Source organism: Hyperolius riggenbachi, chromosome 11, assembly GCF_040937935.1.
Source record: "Hyperolius riggenbachi isolate aHypRig1 chromosome 11, aHypRig1.pri, whole genome shotgun sequence".
NCBI classification, from domain to species: Eukaryota; Metazoa; Chordata; class Amphibia; order Anura; family Hyperoliidae; genus Hyperolius; species Hyperolius riggenbachi.
This window is the reverse complement of record NC_090656.1, coordinates 188,748,932-188,762,682: the sequence shown is the minus strand read 5'-3', so window position 1 is coordinate 188,762,682 and position 13,751 is coordinate 188,748,932. Positions and strand designations below refer to the sequence as shown.

The 13,751-nt window shown below is 41.9% G+C and overlaps 1 protein-coding gene across 2 annotated transcripts in view; it reads right to left on the bottom strand.

Annotated features, from left to right (window-relative positions):
• C11H11orf24 (chromosome 11 C11orf24 homolog) overlaps positions 1 to 13,751 on the bottom strand; it is a 74,560-nt gene that overhangs the window by 18,782 nt on the left and 42,027 nt on the right. For both annotated transcript variants that reach the window (XM_068261695.1, XM_068261696.1), the window contains one exon: positions 2,610 to 2,788. In XM_068261695.1, the coding sequence (XP_068117796.1) occupies positions 2,610 to 2,748 (139 nt within the window). In that variant the 5' untranslated portion in view covers positions 2,749 to 2,788. The remainder of the gene's footprint in view (positions 1 to 2,609; positions 2,789 to 13,751) is intronic.

The following is a 13,751-nucleotide window of genomic DNA, read 5'->3' as shown; positions in this document are numbered from 1 at the left end:
GGTGGTAAGTTGTATAACCGAGCAATAAACAGTTATAACTGCAGTGGTCTGAATTGTAAAAAATGGCCTGGTCTTTAGGGGGGTTTAGCACTGCAGTCTTCAAGTGGTTAAGGAGCACTGGCCCTTTAGTAGTCAGTGCCAAATAGTTGCATGCTGGGGGATCTTTTTATCTATATTTCTCCTTTTCCCTTTATTTCCCTGCCAGCTGCTTATCTGAAACACGATCCACTGCTCACTTGTGTTTACAAGCAAGGCTGAGGTGACTCAGCAATTGGAGGAGAAAAGAAAAATAGTAAATGGAAGAAATGACACCCGGTTTTAGCCTAAACTGTGGGCAAAAGACATGGCCCCCACCAGGAACAGAATTCTGTTAATTTACATAACATTCACTGAAATCAAAACGTGGACAGTACAATACATGTGTTATGTAAGTAGAGCCAAGTATTTATCTACTTAAATACGTGTTTTTTTCCCTGCTTTAAAGTGAACCCAAGGTGAGAAACATATGGAGGCTCACATTTATTTCCTTTTAAACCATGCACACTGCCTGCCTGTCCTGCTAAGACACTGAACAAACATGCAGATTAGGCATTTCTGAGAAAAATCTGACAAGATTACCTGCATGCTGGGTTCAGGTGTGCAAGGCAAGTTTAGGCAGCACAAAGTCAGTCACCCCCAGAAACACCATGGCAGCTAGCCCCAAGTATAGGAAGTGTGGTGCCCCTAGTATAAATATAATGGTGCCCCCAGTGTAAGTAGGGTGCTGCCCCCAGTATAGGTGGGGTGCTGCCCCAGTATAGGTAGGGTGCTGCCCCCAGTATAGGTGGGGTGCTGCCCCCAGTATAGGTAAGGTGTCCTACTCACTTTGTCTCAGACCTTTAGATCAGCGCGGAGTCTGATAGACCCCAGAGCCGAGTGGCGAATGACAGACCTGCAGATCAGCACGGGACCCCAGTCAGAGCAGCCACAGCAACCACACGTATCACTTCAAATGCAGGAAGTGATGTTCGACGTCATTTCCGCATATGAAGTCTGCGGTACTGTGAGCTGCTCTCTCTCCCTCGGGTCCCGTGCTAATATGCAGGTCTGTCATTCACCACTCTGCTCTGGGGTCTATCAGTCTCCGCGTTGATCTGCAGGTCTGAGGGGGCCATGGCAAAAGGGAGGGCAGAAGAAGGCCATTTTTAAAGACGCAAAGGGGGATGCCTGAGGGCCTCTATGGACCCTGGGGCAATTGTCACCTTTACTTTGATTGTAGCACCAGGGCCTGCAGGGCACCGGGCTCTAGGCAACTGGTATAGTTTAAAAAGAAGTAAATATGGCAGCCTCCATATGATCCTCGCCTTGTGTTCCTTTTAGGATTCAGTAAACAATATCTACCCGATGTCGATCACACACCACCTTGATATGTCTTCCACTTAATAACCAATCAGATGCAGAGGTCTGCTCTAATACAAGGCTCCCCACTTGCTAAATTTGTACTGTTCTCTGCAAGACCAAGCTATGAAGTACAAAGGGAAGAGGTGCCCAATGATAGATAAAACGGTGTTAAAAACAGCTAATATAATAAAGGGAGAGGTGCTTTGCCTCAATAACAACACATTCATACACATTATAATTATGCTTAATATAGCTTTAGAATTCCTTAGCATTGGCAGTGATGAAATGCCTTCTATGTTATATACTTTCAATCAACAATATTGGTATATGCAAATTAGTTTTATCTATCATTGGGTGCCTCTTCCCACCCCTTGTGCTTTTTACCCTCCTTTGGAGGGGTGTGCTCTGGTACCCAGTGGCAGCACAGTGATCCTTTGTTGTTTTGCCAAGAGTGCGTCCGGATCCAGTTCCAGCTGGTTGAATGGAGTCGGGTTTATAAATCTCCACCTGCCTTTAGTGGTTGGTTGCCCCCTGTGCAGCCTTCCTTCATGTGTACCACAACCTTTTATTTACATTTGTCATTTAACTTGTGACCGACTGCACCATTTGGGCTCCCTTTGTTTCTGTGTTCTTCTTTTTTTAGGGTGTTGATCACCCTCTAGCACAGCAAGCTATGAAGTGTCACTCTCATCCGTAGGCAATTGATACACTGCAGGTACAAGGCAGCAGAAAACCGCCCAGTGACATATCTAGGTGCAGATGCTGCCATGTTTAGAGGTACATGCAGGGGACAGATGGCATCTCCCTGCCCGCGCAACGCAGCTACACACGATCAGCTGACCGGAGGTGGCTTTATGTCCGCAAAATAAGAAATACATAAGTAAGTCAAGTAAGCTCTCGCCTTGAAGCGCTGGGTCCCCGATTCAAATCCCAGCCTAGTCAACATCTGCAAGGAGTTTGTATTTTCTCTCTTTGTGGGTTTCCTCCCATATCCAAAAACATACAGATAAGTTAACTGGCTTCCCCCTAAGTTGGCCCTAGACTATGACACATGCACTACACGATACATACATGATATAGGACTATGGTAGGGATTAGATTGTGAGCCTCCCTGAGGGACAGTTAGTGACAAGACAATATACTCTGTACAGTGTTGCGTAATATTTTGGCGCTATATAAATACTTAAATAAGTCAGCCCAAGCGTGTGGCTATGACGTGATAAACATACCTGAGACTTGAGACGCTAGGCAATCGTTGCGGCATTGCTCAGGAGGCAGCAGGTCCTCTTCATGGTTTGGCAAGGTAAGCCTGATTCCAGCAAGACTCAGGCTAACGAAGCAGAAAAGCACTAGTAGCGTCCGCCACATTGTGGTGACAATCCGCAGTTATCAGAGCAGCATAATGACTCTATAGAGACACAACAAAAAGAGGAAAAGAATGAGTGGACATGACCCATACTGACCGACTGTAATATCATACTGCCAATTACATTATAACAGAGTACCCCGTAATGTCAATACCAAACAGAACTATTGTAGAGGGCCCAGGGCTGTGGAGTCGATTAGTCAGAGACATTTTGGGTACCTGGAGTCGGAGTATTTTTGTACCGACTCCACAGCCGTGAGCGGGCCAAACTAAACCAAAAAGCTCCTCCTACTGAATGGTAGTGGTAGGATGACAATAAATATGAGACGTACTAGGTACTGGATGTCTCCTATGCAGATCTGTCCAAAGGTATGGGTTGTACCAGTATTTAAAACCCTTGTTCTGGTTTGTGGTTTTTAAATGCCTAATGTGGAATGTACCATAATCTGCAATGTGCAAAGTTGTGTGTAGGACATAAACCATTTATTCATGGCTGATCCCGCCTACCTGCGCCCTGTGCTCCTCAGATAGGAAGGATGGGTGGGCTCAGGGAATGGCTCTGTGACAAGATACACTCATTCTGATAGCAGCTCTTTACTTAGTGCACACCTCCCTAGGTTGTGAGGCTGACTTTTCCAAAGGGAAATAGTCTGAAACAGCTGCAAATATGAACATTCTGTTAGTAATGGCACACCCCCCTATTAAAGTGGACCTGTACTCTTGCACAGGACAGAAGGAACAAATATAGAAATGCACCCAGTATGTATTTGAAGAGTTTAGCCCTTCTAATTCCCCCTCATCTGTGACTAATCACAAATTGTAATTTGATCCCTCAGCTGTCAGCTGACTGCCACGGCAGATAGGCTAATTTGAAAGAACAAGATTTTAACAATATGTCTGCTTCCATGAAAGCAGGAAGTAGATACACTGAAGATTTATATTTGCTGTAACAAAAATGTTTTTCATTAAAGGTTATTATGCTGTTGCGTTTCTTCTAGAATACAGAGGAAGTTCTGAGTTCAGGTCCGCTTTAAATGCCTAATGTGGAATGTATCATGATCTGCAATGTGCAAAGTTGTATGTTGCACAACTGTGAAGGGATAAGCTCTCATTCTGATATAGGCTCTTTACTTTGTATACACATCCACAACAGTAAATAGTCAGGAACAGCTGCAAATATGAACCCCCTAATAATTAAGGCACGAAACTGAAGATTTAACCACTTCAGGACGAGAGCAACTTTCACATATGAATCTGCTCCCACTTATTCACCAATAACTTTATTACTACTTATCACAAGTAAATGATCTATATAGTGTTTTTTTCAGGAGAAATTAGGCTATTAGCATGTGATAATTTTGTTTAGTAATTACCTTATTTTCTATGCATTTTGAAGGGAAAAAATAGAAAAAAAAAAACACAATTTCTGCATTTACATTCAAGAAGTTTTGAATCAGGATGATACCATTTATTGGCTAACTTAGAGACGGATAAACAGTGAGCTTTCGACTTATAAAAAGCCTTCGTCGAACTGGTTCCTGACCAAAATGGAAAAACACAGCTTATATACACGGACATACAGAGGAGAAACATTCTTTAGCAAACATAAATGTAATTAGATTCCCTAACTGTTACTTAGGAGGTTTTCCCAGGCATCCTGGCTAAATTGATAAGATCAATAGAATCCTCAACATGACATAAAGCAGACTCTGGTGATGGGGAGACATCGTAAATTCCGAGTTCAAATGGTAACTGGCCTGGTTACATGAACCATTAATTCTAAACTTAAGAGAATTGTAGCATTTAAAGCCAGCACATGAAAGCAAATAAAATGAATAGTGACAGTGAATTCCATCTTACACAGCATATGGCACAAAAATGAATGAAAAGATTAAAATTAAAAGAATTGTGGCATTTAAAACCCATCGTACCAGCACAAGAAGTTAGAGTCCTTGTTTAAACCATCTTCTACAGTTTTTAACCAATTTATAAACTTTGTTTCTTGTGTTAGTCTCATGTTTCCCGATTTGAAGCCACCCATTAATACAGCGACGTGAAAATCGCTTAAACTGTGTCCAGGTAAGCAAAAGTGTGTTGGTATTGGGAGATCAGTATATTTTGTAATATCCTTTTTCCTGCTGTTAATAGTGGATCTGTGGTGTGTCATGCGATCACGCAGTGGTTTACTTGTTTCTCCCACATAAATTCCTTTGGGGCATTTTGCACACATGATCAGGTATACCACATTAGATGAGTCGCAGGAAAAGGTGCCTTGTACTTTGTATTCCTGTTGTGTTCCTGGTATTAGTATCCTGTCAGTGGAATGGATGTGTTTACAGGTTCCACACTTTTTTCCCTCGGCAGGGGAATGTTCCATTCTGTTCTTGCCTATTTAAGGCACTCCTCACTATCATCTGCTTAAGATTGGGTGGCTGTCGGAACGCTAGGAGGGGAGGTTCAGGGAATATCTTTTTCAGTCTCTGATCCTTGTGTAGAACAGGATGAAGTTCTTTTGCAATCTTTCTTAAGATTTCCAGGTGTGGGTTGTAGGTGACTACCAGTGGGACACGGCTCTCTTCCTGGCTCTGCTTGTACTCCAGGAGCTAAGTCCTAGGGATGTTGTTAGCTTTCTTGATTTGGGTCTCAGCCATTAGAGGATTGTATCCCTGTTTTATGAAATTCTTCTTCAGGTAATCCAGGTGTTTGTCATACTTGTTAGAACAGATCCGATTGCATCTTATTGCCTGGCTGTAAATTATGGAATTCTTTATATGTTTGGGGTGGAAACTGTCATACCTGAGGTATGTGGGACGATCCATCGGTTTGCGGTACATGGACGTTTGTAAGCTGTTCTCTCTGTATATGGTGGTGTCAAGAAAGTTAATCTCCCTGTGAGAGTAGATCAGTTTCAGTTTGATTGTGGATGGAAGGCATTGAAGCTCCTGTGAAATTGGATAAGATCCTCCTCACTTGCAGACCAGATGATCAAGATGTCTTTGATAAAAATGAAGTAGGCCATGGGTTTTATATGACAAGTATCCAGGTATTCTTCTTCAATCTTTGCCATGAAGAGATTTGCGTACTGCGGTGCAAACCGTGAGCCCATTGCCACTCCCATTTGTTGTAAATAGTGGTCCTCCCCAAAAGTGAAATAATTGTGGGTGAGAACGAATCTCATCAGTCCAGCAATTGAGTTTATTGGTGTGCCCAAACCTTGAAGATATTTGCGACAGGCTGCAATACCATCATTATGGGGAATGTTGGTGTACAGAGACTCTACATCCATAGTGGCAAGAATGGTGCCTCCAGGCACTGGGCCAATGGCTGCCAGTTGGTTCAGGAGGTGTGTAGTATCCTGTATGTAGCTGGGTCTTTTACAGACTAGAGGCTTCAAAATGTTTTCCAACCACCCTGAGATATTCTCTGTGAGAGTTCCATTCCCTGAGATTATGGGCCTGCCTGGGTTCCCCTCTTTGTGGACTTTGGGAAGCATGTAAAAGCAGGCAGTTCTCGGCTTTTCCGGGATAAGAGTCTGTACATGAAGCCTGGTGTTTACGGGCAATTTCTTTACTTTTCTTTATTGAGTGCCATCCTGTACCTTTTTGTTGGGTCCTCCTGTAATTTGGCATAGTGCATGGTGTTAGACAACTGTCTTTGTGCCTCCTGGATATAGTCACTGGTGTTCATGATGACTATGGCACCCCATTTATCCGCTGCATTTACATTCAGTATAGCTTTACAATAAACAGTGCTAACTATAAGTGAAACCCACAAATTGTATTTGCTTATTCATTCTGGTTATTAAAACATTTAGATTTTGTGCCTAGCACAATGTATGGTGACATTTTCTTTCTCATTATACACGATCGATGATTATAAGACCTTGTTTGCAAACATAATAGTAATATACCCTCATGGCATACATATTTAAAAAGCCATGTTCCTAAAGTAATATTTTTTTTCTTTTATATTCTGTAACTTTATCATTTTACAAGTCTTTAATTTTGGTACAGAATATGCGAAAATTTAATTTCTTTTGATTCAGTTTGTGACTAAAAAGAATACACAAGACATGGGCCTCACCCCTAAAACTGTCTAAACTGTATTCTACTACTTATCAAGGTAAAAATGTTACTACATATGTCTCTTGTAGTTTTCTTACAACTTTCCCAAGTTAGATCATAATTTTGAAAATAAATTTTTATGTTTTAATTGAGTTTGTCCCTTCCTATTTTTTATGTGACAGGGGGCTAACCTGTAAGACACACCAAAATGTATTCTACAACTCAACATGGTTAAAACGATATCACATGTGCCACATTTAGTAACAAACTGGTGGTGCATTGGCCACAAATACAATGGATGTATAATATATATATATATATATATATATATATATATATATATATATATATATATATATATATATATATATATATATATATATATATATATATATATATAGGCAGGAAAGAGCAGTTCCCCTGGTAATGGCGATACACATCGCCGCTACAGGAAGCCGCGCTCTTTCCTGCCTCGTCACAGCAGCAGCGCTGGGCGCGCTGCTGTGAAACACTTATACGCATGGAGAGGGGAACCCGGATTAGAGGAAGCGGCCACTGGCTGAGCAGGTAATAGCAGCGGCGGCCGCGGGGGGAGCACTATACTGGACACTACCTACCTATACTGGGCACTATACTAGCTATACTGGACACTACCTACCTATACAGGGCACTATACTAGCTATACTGGGCACTTTACTAGCTATACTGTGGCACTACCTACCCATACTGGGCCCTATACTAGCTATACTGGGCACTATACTAGCTATACTGGGACACTACCTACCTATACTGGGCACTATACTAGCTATACTGGACACTACCTACCTATACAGGGCACTATACTAGCTATACTGGGCACTTTACTAGCTATACTGGGCACTTTACTAGCTATACTGGGGCACTACCTACCCATACTGGGGCACTACCTACCCATACTGGGCACTATACTAGCTATACTGGGACACACTGGGGGGATCACTCGGCCTGCACCAATCCAGCATTTTCTTACCCCCGGCTTATATGGGGGTCAGCCATTTTCTCCTGGTTTTTCAGGTAAAAGTGTGTGTGTGTGGGGGGGGGGGGGGTCGGCTTATATGAGAGTATATACTGTATAACTATATACTGTACAACTGTATAACTGTATATATATATATATATATATATATATATATATATATATATATATATATATATATGTCCTGTCATGAAGTGGTTAAAAAAAACAAAATTGAACCTGGGGAGGGGCTTCAAAACACAACAAGTCTAGAACAGCAAAACTCATAATGCATCACTTCAGAACAGTGGGGGAGCCATGCAAATCCCCCCTTTATAAAATGTATTGTGTGTTTGTATAGAGTTTAGTCCAACTTGCACACAGCTGTCTCAGCATATTTCCAGTTCATAAAAAAATATATAAAGACAACAATTTGATTACAGCACTTCGAGAAAGATCAATTGCAATCCATTTTTAGCTTTTACATATTCTGCAGTATTGTAAATGTTGAATCAGATGCTTCAGAATCATTTAATTCAATCACACAGAAAAACAGACAATACAATCTGCAGGGCCTCCACTAGCAGTATCCAGTAGAATAGTATGCTACTACGCCCTCTAGTGTTGCATAGGTTCCTCTTAAATGAATGGAAAAAAAAAAAAAAAAAAAAGCTATTGCAGTTTTGGTGTGCACCAGTCCAAAGAGAGTGAGAGAGAGGAAGAGAGAGAAAAACAGGGAGTGTGTGTGTGTGTGGGGGGGGGAGGGGGGGGGGGGGGGGCTTGGATATCAGCATTTTGCCTCTGTGAGATTCTGGGTATGTTACATACTTATAACTGCATTTCTATAAATGCAATAAGAACAGTAATGATAAAAGATGAATGGAATAGAGCTTTGGAACATGGTACAGGTAAGTCACTAAGTGGCCACATATCACTACACATAAAGCGTTTGGCTGTTTGTAGACTCTGCACGAGCCGCCCTGTGCCAGGAGAAAGCCGCAGTGAGCCAGATGGATGAAGACTAAAGACAGAAGCAGGGTGCCCATCACAAGATTAACAATCAGCAGGAGTGATGAGAAGACAGAGCATGCAGTCATGTGTTTGCCGTCATTTACAGTCGTCACAGCAGTGAAGTCATGAAAACTGCTGCTGGGGAAGCCTTGTCACATCTGCCAGCTATCAGTTCAAGGAAACAGAGAGCAACCTCTGAAATCCCCACAACTTTAATATATCTTTATTTACTATGTAGCTACCTACGCCCATTGCTATTACTACTGTATGTACTGCTGCCTGAAAGGTAAACACAGTCTGCATAACACACATAACACAACACAAGCTTTCTTAGTCATGTTAACATTATATGCATGCCTTGCACACATTTATACAGGCTTGCCTTTAATAAACATGTTACAGAGCCCATAATCTGCACTTGTATGTAACCCACAAGGGGGAACTAAGTAACAATCAGCTATTTGTCATAAGGAGCCCTCAGAGTGGAACTAAACTCAGAACTTCCTCTCTGTTCTAAGAGATAAGCCACAGCATAATAACATTGAGGCCCCTTTTACACTTGCATAGGAATTCTGTGTTGAGTTACCCTGTTGTACCGCCGGGTAAAGCAACAGCAATGTAAGGCAATGTGGCCTAGCACACTTGCTGGAAGTGCCCGATCGGCTGCGGCAAAGTCAACAGTGCATTACTGTCGGTCTTCCATGGCAGCACAGCAGCAGCAGAAGTAATGCAAGTTAATGGACAACGCAGAAATGTTAAATATGTTGGCGGCGGTGTAGCACACATGCGCAGAACGAAAGGAAGACGAGGAGAAACCCGGGAATCCCAGTGAAGTACTTCCTGTCCAGCAGGCAGTACTTCACTGGGCAAGGGGCGTGTGGGGGAGGTCAGCACTATGCATATGACTGTTGGCACACTCTGCTGCAGGGTCATATGACCAATGTTGTGGGCGTTGCGGTGCGATGGGAGCAGAGCATCGCACCACAAAGAGGTGTAAAAGCAGCTTTAGGAAAAAATGATTCGAATTTATGGAAATTCCCCCCCCCCCCCAAAAAATAAAGTTTTAACTTCCTGCATACTTGGGAGCACAGAAAGGGTTAAGCCTCACTGTTTACTTATCAGAGAGCCACAGCCCTGATTCACAGCTGCTAAGCTGCTATGAGATAATTAGATCTCACTAAACACACAGAACACACAGCAGTGGTTTTTTAGCAACTATTGTGTTTTCATTGTGTGCTGCGCAACAGTTCAGGTCCACTTTAAAGTGGAAATGAATTCAGACAGTATAAGCCAGAAATTCCAAGTTAGACATAACTTCACCATCTGCCACTACTGTCTGTATGTTAAATTTCTGCTCCACTGTGCACAATGGGGCCGTGCTAGCAAAAAGAAGTAAATGGTTTTCATTATTGAGAAAAAAACACACTCCTCCATCATACCAAGCTCCAGCCTCTGCATTGGTGCAGGATTCTGTGGGTGACATGGAGATAAGTAATGCTGCATATAACCCAGTGTAAAGCTATGTGCACACTTCTATAGGGATGTAGACCTGTTCCCTACGGCGACAGTTCCATGCATGTGTGCATACTTATGTGTAAGTCAATGCAAGCTGAGTGATGCACGCTGTTTCTATGAGAAAGGGAAGATGGGCGATGGTACAGCACATGATAAAGCAGCTTCAGGTAGGCGGCTCACTTAAAGATCCCATGTGATGAATCTTTAACCACTTGAGGACCTAGGGCTTTCTACCCCTTAAGGACCGGCCACTTTTTTTCCCATTCAGACCACTGCAGCTTTCACGGTTTATTGCTCGCTCATACAACCTACCACCTAAATGAATTTTGGCTCCTTTTCTTGTCACTAATAAAGCTTTCTTTTGGTGCTATTTGATTGCTCCTGCGATTTTTACTTTTTATTATATTCAGCAAAAAAGACATGAATTTTGGCAAAAAAATGATTTTTTTTACTTTCTGTGCTGACATTTTTCAAATAAAGTAAAATTTCTGTATACATGCAGCGCGAAAAATGTGGACAAACATGTTTTTGATAAAAAAAAAACCCATTCAGTGTATATTTATTGGTTTGGGTAAAAGTTATAGCGTTTACAAATTATGGTGCAACAAGTGAATTTTCCCATTTTCAAGCATCTCTGACTTTTCTGACCCCCTGTCATGTTTCATGAGGGGCTAGAATTCCAGGATAGTATAAATACCCCCCAAATGCCCCCATTTTGGAAAGAAGACATCCCAAAGTATTCACTGAGAGGCATAGTGAGTTCATAGAAGATATTATTTTTTGTCACAAGTAAGCGGAAAATGACACTTTGTGAGGGAAAAAAAAAAAAAAAAAAGTTTCCATTTCTTCTAACTTGCGACAAAAAAAAAAATGAAATCTGCCACGGACTCACCATGCCCCTCTCTGAATACCTTGAAGGGTCTACTTTCCAAAATGGGATCATTTGTGGGGTGTGTTTACTGTCCTGACATTTTGGGGGGGTGCTAAATTGTAAGCACCCCTGTAAAGCCTAAAGGTGCTCATTGGACTTTGGACCCCTTAGCGCAGTTAGGCTGCAAAAAAGTGCCACACATGTGGTATTGCCGTACTCAGGAGAAGTAGTATAATGTGTTTTGGGGTGTATTTTTACACATACCCATGCTGGGTGGGAGAAATCTCTCTGTAAATGACAATTTGTTAATTTTTTTTACACACAATTGTCCATTTACAGAGATATTTCTCCCACTCAGCATGGGTATGTGTAAAAATACACCACAAAACACATTATACTACTTCTCCTGAGTACGGCGATACCACATGTGTGGCACTTTTTTGCACCCTAACTGCGCTAAAGGGCCCAAAGTCCAATGAGTACCTTTAGGATTTCACAGGTCATTTTGAGAAATTTCGTTTCAAGACTACTCCTCACGGTTTAGGGCCCCTAAAATGCCAGGGCAGTATAGGAACCCCACAAATGACCCCATTTTAGAAAGAAGACACCCCAAGGTATTCCGTTAGGAGTATGGTGAGTTCATAGAAGATTTTATTTTTTGTCAAAAGTTAGCGGAAAATGACACTTTGTGAAAAAACACAATTAAAATCAATTTCCGCTAACTTTTGACAAAAAGTAAAATCTTCTATGAACTCACCATACTCCTAACGGAATACCTTGGGGTGTCTTCTTTCTAAAATGGGGTCATTTGTGGGGTTCCTATACTGCCCTGGCATTTTAGGGGCCCTAAACCGTGAGGAGTAGTCTTGAAACGAAATTTCTCAAAATGACCTGTGAAATCCTAAAGGTACTCATTGGACTTTGGGCCCTTTAGCGCAGTTAGGGTGCAAAAAAGTGCCACACATGTGGTATCGCCATACTCGGGAGAAGTAGTACAATGTGTTTTGGGGTGTATTTTGACACATACCCATGCTGGGTGGGAGAAATACCTCTGTAAATGGACAATTGTGTGTAAAAAAATCAAAAGATTGTCATTTACAGAGGTATTTCTCCCACCCAGCATGGGTATGTGTAAAAATACACCCCAAAACACATTGTACTACTTCTCCCGAGTACGGCGATACCACATGTGTGGCACTTTTTTGCACCCTAACTGCACTAAGGGGCCCAAAGTCCAATGAGTACCTTTAGGATTTCACAGGTCATTTTGAGAAATTTCGTTTCAAGACTACTCCTCACGGTTTAGGGCCCCTAAAATGCCAGGGCAGTATAGGAACCCCACTAATGACCCCATTTTAGAAAGAAGACACCCCAAGGTATTCTGTTAGGAGTATGGTGAGTTCATAGAAGTTTTTATTTTTTTGTCACAAGTTAGCGGAAATTGATTTTAATAGTTTTTTTTCACAAAGTGTAATTTTCCGCTAACTTGTGACAAAAAATAAAATCTTCTATGAACTCACCATACTCCGTACGGAATACCTTTGGGTGTCTTCTTTCTAGAATGGGGTCATTTGTGGGGTTCCTATACTGCCCTGGCATTTTAGGGGCCCTAAACCGTGAGGAGTAGTCTTGAAACCAAATGTCGCAAAATGACCTGTGAAATCCTAAAGGTACTCATTGGACTTTGGGCCCCTTAGCGTACTTAGGGTGTAAAAAAGTGCCACACATGTGGTACCGCTGTACTCAGGAGAAGTAGTATAATGCGTTTTGGGGTGTATTTTTACACATACCCATGCTAAGTGGGAGAAATATCTCTGTAAATGACAATTGTTTGATTTTTTTTACACACAATTGTCCATTTACATAGAAATTTCTCCCACCCAGCATGGGTATGTGTAAAAATACACCCCAAAACACATTATACTACTTTTCCTGAGTACGGCGGTACCACATGTGACACTTTTTTGCAGCCTAGGTGCGCTAAGGGGCCCAACGTCCTATTCACAGGTCATTTTGAAGCATTTGTTTTCTAGACTACTCCTCGCGGTTTAGGGCCCCTAAAATGCCAGGGCAGTATAGGAACCCCACAAGTGACCCCATTTTAGAAAGAAGACACCCCAAGGTATTCCGTTAGGTGTATGGCGAGTTCATAGAAGATTTTATTTTTTGTCACAAGTTAGTGAAAAATGACACTTTGTGAAAAAAAACCAATAAAAATTAATTTCCGCTAACTTTTGACAAAAAATAAAATCTTCTATGAACTCGTCATACACCTAACAGAATACCTTGGGGTGTTTTTTTTTCTAAAATGGGGTCACTTGTGGGGTTCCTATACCGCCCTGGCATTTTACAGGCCCAAAACCGTGAGTAGTCTGGAAACCAAATGTCTCAAAATGACTGTTCAGGGGTATAAGCATTTGCAAATTTTGATGACAGGTGGTCTATGAGGGGGCGAATTTTGTGGAACCGGTCATAAGCAGGGTGGCCTTTTAGATGACAGGTTGTATTGGGTCTGATCTGATGGATAGGAGTGCTAGGGGAGTGACAGGA